The sequence below is a fragment of the Rhineura floridana genome, chromosome 1 (genome assembly GCF_030035675.1).
Source record: "Rhineura floridana isolate rRhiFlo1 chromosome 1, rRhiFlo1.hap2, whole genome shotgun sequence".
Taxonomy (NCBI): domain Eukaryota; kingdom Metazoa; phylum Chordata; class Lepidosauria; order Squamata; family Rhineuridae; genus Rhineura; species Rhineura floridana.
The window spans coordinates 296,188,941-296,205,867 of record NC_084480.1 but is presented as its reverse complement, the minus strand read 5'-3'; the positions used below and the strand labels follow the sequence as shown (position 1 = coordinate 296,205,867).

Below are 16,927 nucleotides of genomic sequence, written 5' to 3'. Positions count from 1 at the left end.
AGTTCAAAAGGTTAATCATCCTCAGTACACTTCTTTTATCTGTCTTCAGTACTAGAGGCCCTGATTTATCTCCAGTGGTGCTTCCGTACAGCTGCCATAATACTCTCTAAAATACATCCTAATTTCTTTATCTAGAAGAAAATTGACTTTACTTGATTCCTGGCCTTAACTCTTTTATGAAAGCTACAAGGCAGCATTTGTATTATTTGTTTGGGTTTCCTGAGTTGGTTTCACCCCTTTTTAAAGCAGTGTCTGCACTGTGCTACTAGGCATCATAATGACAACCTTTTTCTCCGAGAGTGGATCCTTATGTAACCAAAACAGCGCCATCCACATGCAAGAGGGAGGTATCAGCTTCCGCTTTGCATAGCTTAAAAAAAAAGTTATGAAAAAAGGGGAAGGACTGCAAAACAGCCCTGTGAGGACTTGGGATGGAGAAGAAATTCAATTCAGTTCACATTTAAGGCATACCTATCAAATAAACACTTTCTAAAACAAATATGAATGAACCACAGGCATCTTTCAATTTTTTTTCACTTTTCCGAATTTTGCAGTGCAGCCAAGTAATGTGTACAAAAATGTGTATACCAGGGTAAAGTATGCATAAAATGCATATGTAAGTGAAAATAACATGCAAAAATGCATTACATTAGGCAAAATTGCATACAAAATGTGTATATTAGAAAATCACACTAAATGATAAATTTTCATGAGGTTGTTTTCTAAAAATAAACTGATGAGGAAATGAGGAGAACTCAACTTATGAGTAAGAAAATATGAAATGGAGGAAAAGTGAAATTGACTGATTTACCCATCCCTAATGAAGACTGAACAAACTGAGCAGTCTCAGAATGCTTACTTACATTTGGAGGTAGGGGGGAACTGTTTCAGGTCTCACTTGTAATAATGATTATCCATTTCTTTTTTCACAGAATTACAGAGCAGTTCTTGTGGAAATCCTGGAGTTCCACCTAAAGGTGTCTTGTATGGAACAAGATTTGATGTCGGTGACAAAATCCGCTATAGCTGTGTGACAGGATACATCTTGGATGGACACCCCCAACTCACCTGTATAGCCAACTCAGTAAACACGGCAACCTGGGATTTTCCAGTTCCAATCTGCAGAGGTAAGATTAAAGGGCAATTTCAAGCCAAAAGGAAGCATTTCAAAGTACCACTGACTTCAGTGGAAAGACATGATTAATTTCACTGAAATCACTGATACATAAAAGTGCTTAACTTTGGCTGGATTGTACCCATTATTCTTATTTCATACTATGTATTCATTTTGGTTGCCATATCATGAGTGTAAGTAGCTTCTTGTAGAGTACAACTGGAGAAAAATTACTGTGAATGAGAAATTGTACGTTCTGATTAGTATTTTTCGTACACTGAACGATAATGCCAATGTTTATTTATTCTGATAAAGAAAAAGGAAAATATTTATTACTATGCTTGATTTGACAAAATCAATCAATCATCTTATTAAAATAGGTTGGATCATAGGCCAATACTCTATAAAGAATATTACTTAAGAGATACATAAAACTTGTGTCAGTTTTAGCCAACAGTTAGGCCAATAACAATCATTTCTGATAGTTAAAACCCATCAAAATAAATAGCTATTATAAAACAAAGCCATAAAGTCTCTTATACTCTGTATAAAAATACAGTCATAAAAACATTCAAAAGTTTAATTTGTGACCAAGCTCATTTTCATTACCTCTTCTTGTGTTTTTACCAGCTACACATGCAAACCATAAAAATGTAGCTGCTGAAATGATATGCATATATGTTTCAATCATAAGGTTTTTTTCCCCCTCCCTTTCTTTTAAGTGAATATATTGGACATTATGTTTCAATCATAAGGTTTTTTTCCCCCTCCCTTTCTTTTAAGTGAATATATTGGACATTACGACTGCACACCAGGCTTCCAATAAGTTTTAAATAAGCTCAAGTCCGGTTGCATGGATTTTGGATTTGAATCCGAGACTTACTTGATTGCAGCTTTTTAATGATGGCTTAGTGAGCTTTATGCTGATAGACCTAAGCTAGTAAGTGAGTTAACGATGCATGTCCAAAGAAAGTGTGGGCAACCTACTTCCTGGGGCCCGATCCACCTTCTGCCAAGCATAATAGCACTGTGGGGATGCAAATTTTCCCAGTCATCAGATCAATCATTTGATGGGCAGTGAGGTGGCAGTAACCCTACTTCTAAGCTGATCTGCACATATTAGCTGATAGGGGGGCTGTGTGTCTGGTTGTGTATTTATCTGTGTCCTGTGTGTGTTTGTGCGGTCTCCATACCCACCGCTGGCATTCAGGCTCTGGAGGGTTTACCAAGGGTGAATGTGGCCCCTCATGCCAAAAACGGTATCCACTCCTGTGCTAGAAGGCGGTAATAAATTAATTAGCATTGGAGGAAAGTGAATATAACCTTGCTGGAGGGGAACAGGAAATTCAATTTAGTGAAATAACTAGCCAGAATATTGGGAGGTGGTATAGTAAAGAACTAGTAGAAACAGTGCAGAGATGTGCATAAGAGCTGACAAGCACAAACCTATTAAGATAATTTGAGAAATACTTATTAAAAGACGTGTGACTTATCAGTGTAAGGGATTCATGGATAGTTCTGAAAATTATCAAAACAAAGCCTGTAAATCCAATAGCTGCCTTTGTGGTTGTCCTTGTACCTGCTGAATCCATGCACAATACGATTTGTTCTAGAAATACAGTGCTCTGACTAAAACTGTTCCTATCGGAACTGCTGCAAAAGGCTTATCTGTGGCAGAATTCATTAATTATTTTACATACTTACGGAAAAATGGTTGCCCTTGGAAATTAGAACTTTCTCGTAGAGCCAACTATCTACTGTGCATTTCCAATTAATCCTTTTATGGCATTTACATCTATGTATTTATCTATGGAAAATTGGATTGCTGACATGAAACATTCACTGCCTTGAGGTGAATGGGAGCACCCTGTTCACATGAATATCTATGTAGGAAAAGGATTTCTACAGGGTTTTGGATCATGGCTCATTTTATTGTTGCGCACCACCCCAGTTTCCGAGCGGTGAGCGCTCCAGGGGTCCCTGTGCTTGCCCAGGGTTTGGTTTCCTTGGAAAGAATGTCAGCGGAGTCTATAGTGTCTTGATGAGATATGGTTGATTTACACACATACATAGCATGAGCATTAGATGGAGGGGTTCAGAGCATCAGCAGTCCAATAGATCTTGCTTTTCTATCAGGCTTATAGGAGGCATCCTGAAGCCATTGTGCAGGGAGCAGGCCTCTCTGCATGTCTCCGGTTCCCAACCTGCCTTTCTTCAGACTAGCTAAAAACATAAGCCTCTCTTTGGCCCCAGGAAGGGTGGGAGCTCTTCTGAAGAGTTTCAATAACAATAGGATCTCCCTGGCCCATTTGCCAGTTAATGGGCACTTGACAGACCCATTAGCAAACTGGCCACTCTATTAGCTTAACAAAAGAAACATCTGGCCAGCAGAGGCAGCCCCTCCCCCAAGGACCAGGATTTCAAATCCGAGGCTGGAAGGGGACCCACAGGAACCATCTATTCCAACTTCCAAACTCACAACACTACCCCCTTCCCTGAAAAGGTTTGTCCCAGACCTGCAAACAAATAACAGAATAACAGCTTTTCCTACAAAGAAATGATACAGGTTAGTAAGACATTGAAATATGGCCACACCATTAGATTAACAAAGGAGACTCATCGGACCAGTGGAGCAAGTTTCTCAGCTGCAGAGCCCACCTCCAGGTGCAGGGTTCCAAATCAGAGGCTGCAAGGAGACTCATAGAAATCATCTATATCAACCCCCAAACCCATAACAGTTGTTAGCTGTGTCTAATGTGTAAACGAGTAATAAGGACAAAAACTATTCCTGTCACCACCAGCCTGAAACACTTTGCTATCTGAGATGGAAAATCAAAAAGTGCCCTTTTGTCATGGCCTGTAGAACCCAGGGCTGGTCAAGTTATTTTGCCATCTGAGGCAGAAGATCCCATAAGGGCCTCCGTCCTCACACTGGCAGTATAAATACAGCAATAAACAGCAAAATAAAAAATGCTGCCTTTTCATGACACTCAAGTCAATAGTCTGTGGAGTGCCACACTTTGCTAAGAGGGCATACAGATGGACCTCCAATTAGGATCCATTGCCATTTTTCTGTTACAGGGCAAATATTTCTTCTTCCTGTTTTTGCTGTTCAAATGACACATATACCTGGCTACAGTGTTAACTTTGGCTCCTCCAGACTGGTGTTTTATTGCAGGTGTATTCTTTAGTTTGTTCTGTGTCACTTCCCCAATGATACCACATTATTGCTGTCTGGAGGGGCTATAGTGCAACACAAGTGGGAGAAAAATAAAACATTTGTGGTATACAAAGTTATCACAGAATTTTAGCAGGAAGTTTTGGGATCTGTACTGATTAGAAATGAAGTAGCATGGTCACCCCAAAATAGTATTGAAAGTGGAATGACCTGTGACTATCCTGATAGCATTATGAGCACAAATGTCCTTTTAATTGCACATTCATGGTTGTCTAGAGAGGCCCTTCTTTCCTTTTTCGTGTTTTTAGTAGGTTTTTGGCTTCTGTACACGGAATTGGGTGGCACCATCTTGCCCTTTGCTTAAGGCAGCAAAATGTCTAGGTAACAAAGAGACCAAGTTCAAGGAACCCAATTAACAAAAAAGAGAAGTGATTGTAGATATATGAACATATACAAAAATGTGAGAGCATACAGTTTGCACATACAAATTATGCAAGCCAAGGCCATTGTGTAAACAAAGTTGAGGCCACTGTGTAAACAGTAAATTTCTACAAATAATATACTGTAAGTAATGAGAGCTCCAAGATTGCACTTCCTTTTCTGCTTCTTCAGACACTGATTGGATAATATGCATAGATGGCAGCCTTTAACCCCTTATTGCCACAGTTTTTCTTTTTAGATTTTTCTTCCCTTGAGGAATGCATCATTCCTATAAATCCTGCTAAGATTCTGTTACCAGCACCTGGGCATTTGAGGACAACCTAAAAGGTTGCAACTCCAAACACTGTGGTCCCAAAAATGAAGGATTATCCAGTCATAGAAGAGGGGTGGATATGTTGAAAAGCTGTTAACAACATGTCTAGGGTCATCCCTAGGAGATTGTACATCTTGCAAAAAAAGGGAAAAAACCCTCAAAATAAGATCACTAGTCAAGCTATGTCCAGTTCAGAGCGAGAACCACCAGTCGGAGACGAGGGTGCAATCAATTCTTGTTTTATTAAAGGAATGGATACATCAAAGGCTGTGCTCCTCATAGAAACCCCTATGCTAACTCACTAGAATCCCTAACTGCACTCTAGACATGCTCTGCAACTTGTGAGGAAAGTTGACTCAGCGCCCACTTCCGGGTGCAGTAGCCTCAAATAGGAGAGGTCTTGGGACGTAACCTCTCACTCTGTCGCACACACGCCTCCTTCTGCCCTGTTTGCTTCTCCCGACATCGTGAGTGTGGTGAGGGGGGGGCGAGCCTCCGAGGGCTCATTGGAAAGCACAGGTTTCTGATCGGCAGGCGGGAGAGTGGAGGGCGGGGAAGCATCGGGCTTTTCTAAGATACTGCTTGGTGAAGGAGGAGTATCTGCTCTCTCAGGAGCATCCCCCAACACTCCCGTGGGAGTGCTGGGGGGCTGAGCACTGTCCCATTGAGGGGCAGGACCAGCCGTGGGAACTGGCGGGGTGGGCGACTTGCTCTCTTCCCCAAAGTCGGGGTTAGACTCAACAACAGCTGGATTGTCCATGCTCCCTAACGGCTGGGGCTTCTGAAACTCATGCCTTCCCCCTCCTTCCTCAGGAAGGAGGCTGGGTCCGTCACCCCTGGGCTCAACAAGCTACATCTGCACACACCCTTAAACAGAACTAATTTTATCAAGCCTCTTGCCACTCAGTAGCACACTTTTATTTATACAATATGTAGCTTTGCTGGAGGTTATTGAGGGTGATTACTGTATAATGAGCTCCTTATTACTTTCTTCCAGTTTCTGGTAAAGATTCTCCTTGATTAAATTATCATCCATAGGGAGTTCAATTTGTCAGTGTCCTAAGACTCCCTAAGAATGAACTTTTAATTAAGGAAGGAACATCTTTGCTCTTTCATAATCTTTCTTTCTATTTCTCCATGAACCCATATGACTACTTGAGCCAAGTGGTAATACTCCCGAGTTCAAGGAAACTTTGATTTAATAATTGCGGGAATTAGCAATCTATCCCTCCGGTAAACTGAGCTCCAACCCCCCTCCCCCGATTAAGATTTGTTACGGACGACAAAGAACATATTATTCTCAGTTCCAAAAGTTAAAGCAATTTACCATGTCATCAGAGTGAACTCAATGCCCTAACCACATTGGATTATTTACTCTGTAAAACAGCATGCTATGCTATTAATATGTGGGTTGTTGCTAAATGTGTGTTTGCACCAGGAGTGGGGAACCAGTGGCCTTGCAGATGTTGCTGGCCTCCAACTCCCATCAGCCCAAGCCAGCATGGTCAATGGTCAGGTATGAAGAGAGCTGTGATTCAGCAACATCTACATCCTCTATTTTGTGGAGGATAAGACTATCAATGGCAACTGGCAATAATGGCTATGCTCTGTTACCACAGTCAGAGACAGTATGCTTCTGAAAAACAAGCTGCCGGTAGCTGCAGCAGGGGAGAGTGCTCTTGCACTCAGGTTCTGCTTGCAGGCTTCTCTTGGGCATGCTGGACTAAATGGACCACTGGCTTGATCCAGCAGGCTTTTCTTATGTTCTTACAGGTCCACAGATTCTCCACCTCTGATTTCTAGATATAGATGTTATCTAGTGAGAAAGTAGTCATTTGTATTTGCATGCTGCTTAACATATATTTGGAACAAAAAAACCCTCCCCACACACAAAAAAAGGGGAGAATAATTACCCCGTTATCATTGGGGGAGAGTATGATCATTCATTGATGGGAGAATGGGAGACCGTGCTTTCTGGCTCTCTTCTTCCTCACTATGCATATTCAATATAACTTCTTAAAAAGCCAGATTGTAGATGCCACACAAGTCTCACAGTACCTGCCTGTCATGCAAGATACTCGTTCATACTCACATCTGAGTGCCTGATACTCTGAAGCTCAATGAGTGACTTGAGGCCATTCACAATCTCACTGCGTAACTTACCTTGCAAAGTTCTTGCAAGCTTAAATTGGGATAACCTGATGCTGCCCTTGCAGAAAGGGTGAGATAAAAACACGAATGATGAATAAACCCTAAGAGTTTGGACCTATTTTGTCTAGTTGCTGCTTGTTTTCAAATTAGTATACAAATAACCAACAGTTATTAATTGTCAATATTATTGTCATGTGGGAATGGTAATAACCTCTCAAAACTTCTACTTCTAACCAGTTCTCCTAGAACTGTCAGTGTTCATTAAAATAATGTAATTTTATTGGGTTTATTAGAAATATATATATAAAAGGAGAGATGTTTAATTGAAGGTAGAACAATTTAGATTTATTGTGTTGTGAAGTGGTCAATTACTTTGTGCATAGTCCATGACCAGTTTTTAAATACATTTTTCTCTCCTGACATATTAATTTTGATCGGGGCATTTTTAACAGTGAAACATGACAGCAGATTTATCATATCACCTTTTACTTCTGAGATAGTGTAGAAATTGCAGACTGCAACATGCTGCAGAGTGGTGGAAATGATTCACAGAAGGCTAATAAATAAGGTCATAGTTATATATAATATTGTCACTCTGTAAAGGTTATATTAATTAGATGGTTTGATAATCAGGGATAATATTCTGACTTTTATTTTTTTAAAGGTTGCTCTCTAGATAAAAGTAGCAGCTAGTTTATCAAATATTATATCACCTTCATTTTGGAGATGCATGTTAAATCTGATGCATGTCAAAAGGCAATTCAGTCCTCTTCTTCTTTAGCTAAAGATAAAATGATCCAGCCATTTCTTTCCGTGTTTCAGTCCTTCATTTGAACGAACTGTGCTTTTGAAAGTGCTTACCTTGAATTAGATTGTGATCATAAAAACAAAAGAAGAGTCCTACTGGATCAGATCAAAGGCCTATCTAGTTCAGCATTATGTTCTTGCAGTGGCCATCCAGATGTCTAAGCAAAGCCCACAACCAGGTCATAAGCTCCGTAGCACCCTTGCAATCAACTGGTATTCAAAGGCATACATTACAAGTAGCCATTGATAGCCTCATACTCTGCTAATGTGTTTCATCCCCTTTTAAAGGCATCCAAGCCAGTGACCATTACCGTATCTTGCGGTAACAAATTCCACAGTTTAACTATTCACTGTGTGAAGAAATAGTTGGTCTGTCCTGAATCTTCCAACAAATCTTTCAATATTTGGCTTCATTTGATGACCCTGGATACTAGTATTATAAGAGAGGGAGAAAAATGGCTCTTTAGCCACTTTCTTCAAACCATGCATTATTATATACCTCCACTATCTCATCTTTTTGCAAAACGATCAAACCATCTAGCCCCCACAACCATTCAGGAGAGTATGGTATGTGATGTAATGTTCAGCTCGGAGCTTGGAAAAGTTACTTTTTTGAACTACAACTCCCATCAACCTAATCCAGTGGCCATGCTGGCTGGGGCTGATGGGAGTTGTAGTTCAAAAAAGTAACTTTCCCAAGCTCTGGTTCAGCTACAGCCAGCGTTGAAACCAGGCCCTCCAGCCATTATACATGCAACATTAGCAGGTCAGTGCCACAGACCATTGCAGCGCTGCTGCTGCTGAGTGTAGTTTCCAATGAATTAATTTAAATGTAACACACTGAGTGCATTCAATACTGCATTCACAGGGACCAGACCTCATCTTTGCTGAAGTATCGAGTAGTATTCATTTATACTCATAGAAATGTTCAGCTCTGAAGCAAACGAGCAGCGGGAGAGGGCAGAATACTCACCGGTCAAGACCCTAGTCCCTAGAGGTTTGTTCCCCTCCATGCTCCCTCCAGCTCCCTGGTGCTGAAGGATAGAAGTGGATACTGATGCAACATTAATTTTGAACTGTTGGAAAAGTATTAGCAACAGGGCTGCACTCTGCCAAACTAGCTAAGAACCAAAGCACGCCCAGTCTACTAAAAGTTTCAAGATACTTTTAATAAACCTTTTTGGCTTGAATTTTGTTTCATTTCTCATGGAAAAAAATGCAACTTCATAAACATGATACCCCCATGCTAAGATATTTATTCAGTATTCATCACAAAACATCCATTTGATAAATGTGATGTCATATTCACTAATAAAAAAACCTTGGGGTATAAGAATGTACCTATAGCCAACAGATATTTCTATCGAACTTTAAAAAGCAGGGAAATTGGGCAGCTTTAGTGAATGCACTAGGGGAGCAGGAGACCTGACCTCCTCTCTGAGATATTGTACTGCCCTGCAAATTAGTAAAAATGCAAATTTGGGTTGGTCTTTCACAGTTGAATCAACTTCCTGTCAAATCTTTGCCCTCTCTAAAGATGGAGAATTACATTTTTGTATGTTTGTTGGTGTTCTTTATTTATTCTATTTCTATGCCGCCTTTTGGCCAAAAGGCCCTCAAGGCAGCTCACAAAAGAAAAAAAAACAAATACAAAATACACATCAGAAAAAAATACAGTGCACAAAAATTTAAGTAACATAATATTAACATTGTTAAGAGAACAAGGTTCTTTACAGGCCTGTAAATAATCTGTCCCTAAAATGTAGTACTGGCGCTTCAGGAATTTTAGTCCTCAAACATTGAGCCACTGTTGCAAAGGATTTGCTCACCAACATCATCGGATTCTTCCCGTGATAGAGAAGACCAAGGCCAGGATGTTAAGGGGCCAGATGGGGCAGAAGCATGAGCGGATGGCAAGCGGCAGGTAGCCACGCAAGCAGCCTGGCTCACACAGGTTGGAGGTGGTGGCCGTGGACGAGACACGCCCCAAGCTAAGTCTTGATGGCGAGAGCAACGTGTCCTCCAGTTTCCCCTCCAAGCCGGATCGGTAAGGCAGGCTGTGGTGGCCGTTCCTCTCTGTCTTGCCCGGTGCTCCGTCGTCCCTGTTGCCGGCTGAGGTGGTCTTGGGGGCTTGCCTGACGGCAGTCAGCAACTTCTCCATCTCCTGGGAGTCCACGGGTGGAGGGGAGCCCTCCAGCACCTTCTCCAGCGACACCTCTGTGTTGATGGCCGTGGCTGCGCCTTGCCGGGCTGCACCTCCTAAGCAGGGAAGCTCTGAGCAAAGCCAAATCCCTCAGCCTGACTTGCCATGGGAGATGCCATCTTATGTTCTTCTTCCTTCAGTAAATCAAACATATTTAAAGTGACTATCTGAACTATATCAACTGTCTTAATATTGTTGCTTCCTTCTTGCTAAAACAAGATCAGCACATCACATGTCTTGTTTCAGTTATTTGGGCTGATTACAGGTGTTGCCACCACTCACTATATGCTCAGAGGCTCATGTTATCAAATTCTTCCAAGATACACAGGAAGTGGATTGGATTGTGAAAGACCAACCCAAATTGTGTTTGCATTTTGACAAATTTGTAGGGCAGTACAGTGTATCAGGCAAGAGGTCAGGTTTCCCGTTCCCCTGGGGCGTTCACTATAACTGCCCAATTTCCCTGCTTTTTAAAGTTTGATAGAAATATCTTTGGGCTGTAGGTACGTTCTTAAGCTGCAAGGTTTTTGCCTATTAGTGAATTTCTCTGCTTTTTAATCTGGGAGGTAAGAAATGGGATCCTGTGCAAGCTTGCTGAGAATGTATTGATCATTTGCATGCTTTTTGAGTTCAATAGGATTTACTCCCCTGCAATTATACTTAGGATAGATGAAGCTGACCACAGGGGGTGGGGAGGGGAGGAGAAGGAAGGCCAAGGATAAGGGAGGAGGAGGGAGAGAAGGAAGGGCAGAGGGGAGGAGGGGGATGGGAGCAGACAGGAGGGAAGAGTAGGAGTAGGGCAAGTTTGATCATTTGCATGCTTATTGAGTTCAGTGGGATTTACTCTTGTGCAATCATGCTTAGCATATGTAAAACCGACCAGGGGGGAGGAGAAGAGGGAGGGAAGAAAGACTGGAGTGGGCGGGGGAGAAGGAAGAAGGAAGGAAGAGGGGAGGGGAGGAAGAGGGAAGGAGGAAAGGAGAGGAGAGGGAAGGAGGAGAAATGCAGGCTGATCATTTGTATGCTTATTGAGTTCAATGGGATTTACTCCCGTGCAATCATGGTTAGGATAGATAAAACTGACCATGGGGGAAGGAAGAAGAGATGGAAGGAGGAAGGGAGGGGAGAGGGGAGCAGGAGCAGGAGGTGGGGGAAGGAGGGGATTGAAAGGGGGAGGTGCAAAGGAAGGCGGAGGGAAGGGGCAAAAGGGAGGTGATAGGAAAGAGAAGGAGGAGAGGGCAGTTTTGATCATTTGCATGTTTATTGAGTTCAGTGGGATTTACTCCCGTGCAATCATGCTTAAAATAGGTAAAACTGACCATGGGGGAGGGGAATGAGAAGGAGGAGGAAAGAGGAGATTGAAAGGCTATGGGGAAGTGGGAGAGAGGGACAAATGAAGGGGAGGGAAGGGGCAAGAGGGAGGGGATAGGAGGGAAGAGGAGAGGAGGGCAGGTTTGATCATTTGCATTCTTTTTGAGTTCACTGGAATTTACTCCTGTACAATCATGCTTATGTTAGATGAAACTTACCTGGGGAAGGGGTAGGGGGAGAAGAGGGAGGGAGGGGAGGAGAGGAGATTAGGTGGGTGAGCACTGGGCAAAGGGGAAGCCCCTTTCCTTTCCAAAAGGAAACCTTTGTGAACATTATTCTTTTTCAGGATTTCCCCCACCTTTTTATTCAACAGCAGGCACATGTAGCATCCCACCCAAATTTAAACCAAAGCTGTCCCTGGCCACATACACACCAGGCCTTTATTTCACTTTAGACAGTCTTGGCTTCTCCTAAAGAATCCTGGGAAATGTAGTTAGTGAAGGGTGCTGAGAGTTGCTAGGAGATGTCCTCTTCCCCTCAAAGAGCTTCAGTCAGGGCAGCTTACTGTTAAACCACTCTGGCCACTGGAGCTCTGTCTGGGGAATAGGAGTCCCCTGTCAGCACCCTTCAAAAACTGCACTTCCCAGGATTCTTTGGGGGAAGCTGTGGCTGTCTAAAGTGAAATACAGTTCTGGTGTGGGTGTGGCCCCCAGATTAGGCAAGCCAAGCAGCTGTGAGTCTTATCTTTAGAACATTGATCATTCAGTTCAATGCAAAATTTCTTAAATTGATTAAAAATTAGCTAGGCATTTTAAAAACTTTTAAACTGCAGAATATGAAGGTCAGAGTATGGGGCAAGGTCAGTAATAGTATTCCAGATACTCTGTGAACATGGCTGATTTTTAATGAATTTCAACAGATTATGAGAACTCTGACAGAAAAAAGTCCAAAGGGGTCTTTTCTCTCTCTCTCTCTCTGTTTTTACACTTTGAACTCTTGATTCTCTCAGAATGTTTTGTGTATTGCCATGAAAATTTAGAGGGTTGCAAAGCCAGCGTTTCTGAGTTCAGAACTATAGGTTTTGTTAAGGTTCTGTTTTGAAATGAGCTTCTAGGAAGCAGCAGAATGGCATGGGGGTATTTTCAATTTAACATTGCAGAATGCGAAAAATCCATGCTGGCTATGGTATACTCTCGTGGCTGTATAATCCCATTTGGTCAGTAGATGCCTCCATTGCTTTTGCATATCTGAAACCTCCACAAGCTACACAGATAAGGTGCTACATAATTAGATGTCACAGTGAAGCCACTGTAAAAATGGGGAAATGGAAATTGTCATAGTCTCTTGCCTGAGCAACAATTTAGTCTTGGACTCCAAGCTAGATAAGCAGAGGCCAGCTATATCCATCGGGCAAGCAGCACTGGAGAGGAAGGTGCTGAATAATATCCCAGGCCCCAAATTATTTTAAGCCAGAATTGTGACCTCCAGAGTATAAACCTGTATTGTTCCCCTCCATGGTAAGAAGGCTATGCATAGGTACATAGGAAGCTTTCTTATACTGAGTGAAACCATTGGTCCATTTAGCACAATATTGTCTACCCTGACTGGAAGCAGGCAGTTTGTGGCAGGAATCTTTTCCTAGCTCTACCTGGAGATGCCAGGGAGTGAACCTGCGACCTTTGCCTTGTAAAGCAGATGTTCTACCATTGACTTAGGAAATTAAAAGAGAAGAGAAGTGCTAGGCTCTAGGCCATAGGACTTTCCCTCTAAAATCTGCCACTTCTCAGGGAGGGAGCAGAGCCTGGAAGCCGTGATCTGGAGAGGAATATAAGACTTCAGTTCAACCCCAGACCTCATTGCAGCACTTGGAACTTTCCAAAGTTCAGCAATGTCTTGCTGCACCATCATATCCTGTGAAGGGTTTTTTGCTCATGGACAAGACATGACAGAAACACCCACATATAGTCTATACATTCATACAAGTGCACACTTTAACAACTGAAAGGTGTGTCCACTATCTCACCTACATTTGAAAGCCACTGAGCCATGCATGACCAGTGGCCATTCTGGCCGGGGCTGGTGGGAACTGGAGTCCAACAACATCTACTTAATGCAATCCAAAGCTTCAGCGCTCTTGGTACTAGATTTGCCAAGGACTTTGGCCCTTCAAAAGAGTGGGGTGAGCTTTGGATAAATCCACAATATTGTGTTTTCCTGTCTGAAAAGAAAGGAAGGAAGGTGCTTTGTGTCCTGCTGCACACATGCTGAACCTGAGAAGCGCAGGCATCCTACTTGATGCTTGCTTTTTCCCTCATGCCATTTTTCTCCTGGAAACAACATAAACATCTTTGCCTTGTTCACCTTTGTCTAAAGACCTTCTCAGGAATGGGTCTCAAACTCCTCCTTCCTCAGTGAAGACTTTGCTTAAAGTGAACTGAGTTAGGATTGTAAATTTGTTAGCCTTCGCTAGGGAAAAAAAACCCTTTCATGTAACGAATATTTCTCTACTTGCTTTATATTGATGCTTTTGAATAAAATTCCCCAAAATAGAATTTTGGTGCAGCTCCAAGACAGAGTGGCTCCTGGTGACAGAGATGGAAGTTCTGTAGACCACAGCACCTCCTCCCTCCGTCCCTGCAGCTTGTGCTGGTGTTGTACTGAATATCTAGGTGGGCAAAGGTGGACCAGATCAACTCCTCTCAGCTCACCCACCCAGGTCTGGGTAAAACACACCAAATTGGCAGTGTCATCCATGATCAAATCATGGATGAGTGTGGTCTTATTGTGTACTGATCTGGCGTTAAGCAGCAACACACACAGGCCAGTGGGCATAGCAGATGAGCAACCAGGAACACACTCATGGGTGGAGTGGGAGCGAGGAACCAGGTGCCTTGCCCTCTTCTTCCATGGTAGCTCATCACTTCCCCATGGCTATAACTCCCTTTAACTATGATCACTGAAATTGGGATGACATCACCCATGCTCCTCCTTCCTAAGGGATATAAACACATGATATAAACAGCGATAGCCTTCCAATGAAACTTACCAGAACCAGTTATCCCAATATGCCTCTGAGAGAATTGGGAACAGTATAACTAGGACTACACCAGACACTAATTTTACTGATGGTTTGTAAGGGATAGAGGCCCTTATTTTTACTGGGATGGTCAGCTGGTGGAATTTTCTTTTAAAAAATTAAATATTTGAAAGAAAAGAGAAAAGAGATTCTTTGAACATTCATTCTTAGGTTCTCTAATATTCCCATATCTACATGTACAGAGATCTTCCATCTTCATACTCCATTTGGCTTTGTAGGAAAAGATAATAGTTTAGTTGAAGTTTTACCAAGACCTAAGCAGTAAACGTGCTATCTATTTTTTAAAAATAGTGTTTTTAACAATGCTAGGGTGGGTGAGGGAGATGTAAGATTTTTTAAATGCATTTATAAATGTTTATGAACAGATGTGATAATTATCTCTTGTAGTGTTTTACAGCATTTCAAAATTGTTCCAATATAAAACAATTTAAATTGAGCCTTGAAGGCACCAGTTGGGCAAAGGGCAGTAGGAAACTTAGTAATAAATGTGTTGAATTATTACCCCAGCAGCCTGAATGAGATCAAATGGTGCTCCTGGAAGCCCATTAGTCAGTGGAATTTTATGCTTAAACTTCAAACGCCCTGCATGTTTGTTAAATTCTGGAGGTAACACAATTTCAAACATTTTAAATATCTTTTTTTTAAGAAAATGTATTTTTATACCATTTTGGGTACCACTGAAGAAAAGCAGTCTAGATACTTTTTGAAAATGAACAAATAAACTCTCATTAATTTTTCTTCATAATCACAATCTGAACATTTTTGTTTTGTTCTCATATAATTGAAACACTATTTTCGAAACACCCAGTACCTTAGACACATTTACCGCCAGCATCAGGCGTGTCACTCTTTCCACCCCCTTGAAACCCATGTATTGGTACAGGCTTCTTCACTGTCAACTCCAAGAGGAGCCAAGAGTAAGCATTTCCTGGTTCAAAAGAGTCCTGGTAAAGCAGGTGTAGACCTCTAGATCTTGCTGAACCACAACTCCCAATATCCTTGGCCATTGGTCGTGCTTGCTAGGGTTGATTGTAGTTTCACTTCAACAATATCTGGAGGGCAGAAGGTTACCCACACCTGAAGTAAAGGTTCTGTTTCTGTGAGGGTCACTAATCTGGGCACTATTTTCTCCATTACAGAGGGAACCACTTCATGTGTAGATGCAATGTGTAGGTATTTTGGCAGTCAGCCACCTAGAGAGATAGTAGGCAGCCTCCTTGATGGCCCCATGAGAGTTAGTAGTTTTTAATTAATCATATTAAAACTTTCAGTTTATTTATTTATTTATTTTATTTATTACATTTATATACTGCCCCATAGCCGAAGCTCTCTGGGCGGTTTACAGCAATTAAAAACATTAAAAACAAATATACAAATTTTAAAACACAAAAAACAATTTAAAAACACAATTTAAAAATTTAAAAACAATTTAAAAACACATGCTAAAATGCCTGGGAGAAGAGGAAAGTCTTGACCTGGTGCCAACACAATAACAGTGTTGGTGCCAGTTTGAATTTGTGGGGTGTGGGGGTGAAAAGAGGACCTGTCTTCCCAAATCTGGGTGTGTGGATGTGTTTGTGTGCAAAACTCACATTCACTGACCATCTCTGTAGTTCCTTCTGGCATCCGCCAATCATCCTGGAATGGACACTATGTCTATCCCTACCATCATTCTTGTGGGCTTTGGGAATTCTCCCTCTCATAATTCTGGAACCCTGGAGACACCCAATGAAACTGAATGTTGGAAGATTCAGGACCAACAAAAGAAAGTACTTCTTCAACAAGCACATAGTTAAACTATGGAATTTGTTGCCCCAAGAGGTAGCAATGGCCACCAACTTGGATGGCTTTAAGAGGGGTTTAGACAAATGTCCATAAGGCTATCAAGGGTTGCTAGCCATGATGACTATGTACTGCCTCCAGTGTCAGGGGCAATTTGCCTATGAATACCAGTTGCTGTGAATCACAAGTGAGGATAGTGCTGTTGTGCTCATGTCCTGTTTCTGGGTTTTTCTGTGAATTAGATTGGTCTTTGGCCTAATCCAGCAGGGCTCTTCTTAAGTTTTTATGTGTACAGAAGGTCCCAGGTTCAATACCTGGCATTTCCAGGTAGGGTTGGAAAATATTCTTACTTGGACCCCTGGGAGTAGCTGCCAGTTAGCATAGACAATACCAGGGGCATAGTCGCCAGGGGTTTCAGAGAGTCTTAGACCCCTTCCTGTTTTGGGAGCAGGGTCCAAGCAGGGCCCCATGGTTCCAGCATGCTATGAGCCAATCTGCACGAAAGGGGAGTGTGTGGGCCACTGAGAAGA

At 42.0% G+C, this 16,927-nt stretch overlaps 1 protein-coding gene across 3 annotated transcripts in view; it reads left to right on the top strand.

Moving 5' to 3' along the window:
- The window catches only part of CSMD3 (CUB and Sushi multiple domains 3), a 1,044,618-nt gene that overhangs the window by 312,426 nt on the left and 715,265 nt on the right, over nt 1-16,927 (top strand). For all 3 annotated transcript variants that reach the window (XM_061605340.1, XM_061605331.1, XM_061605321.1), the window contains exon 4: nt 933-1,127. In XM_061605340.1, the coding sequence (XP_061461324.1) occupies nt 933-1,127 (195 nt within the window). The remainder of the gene's footprint in view (nt 1-932; nt 1,128-16,927) is intronic.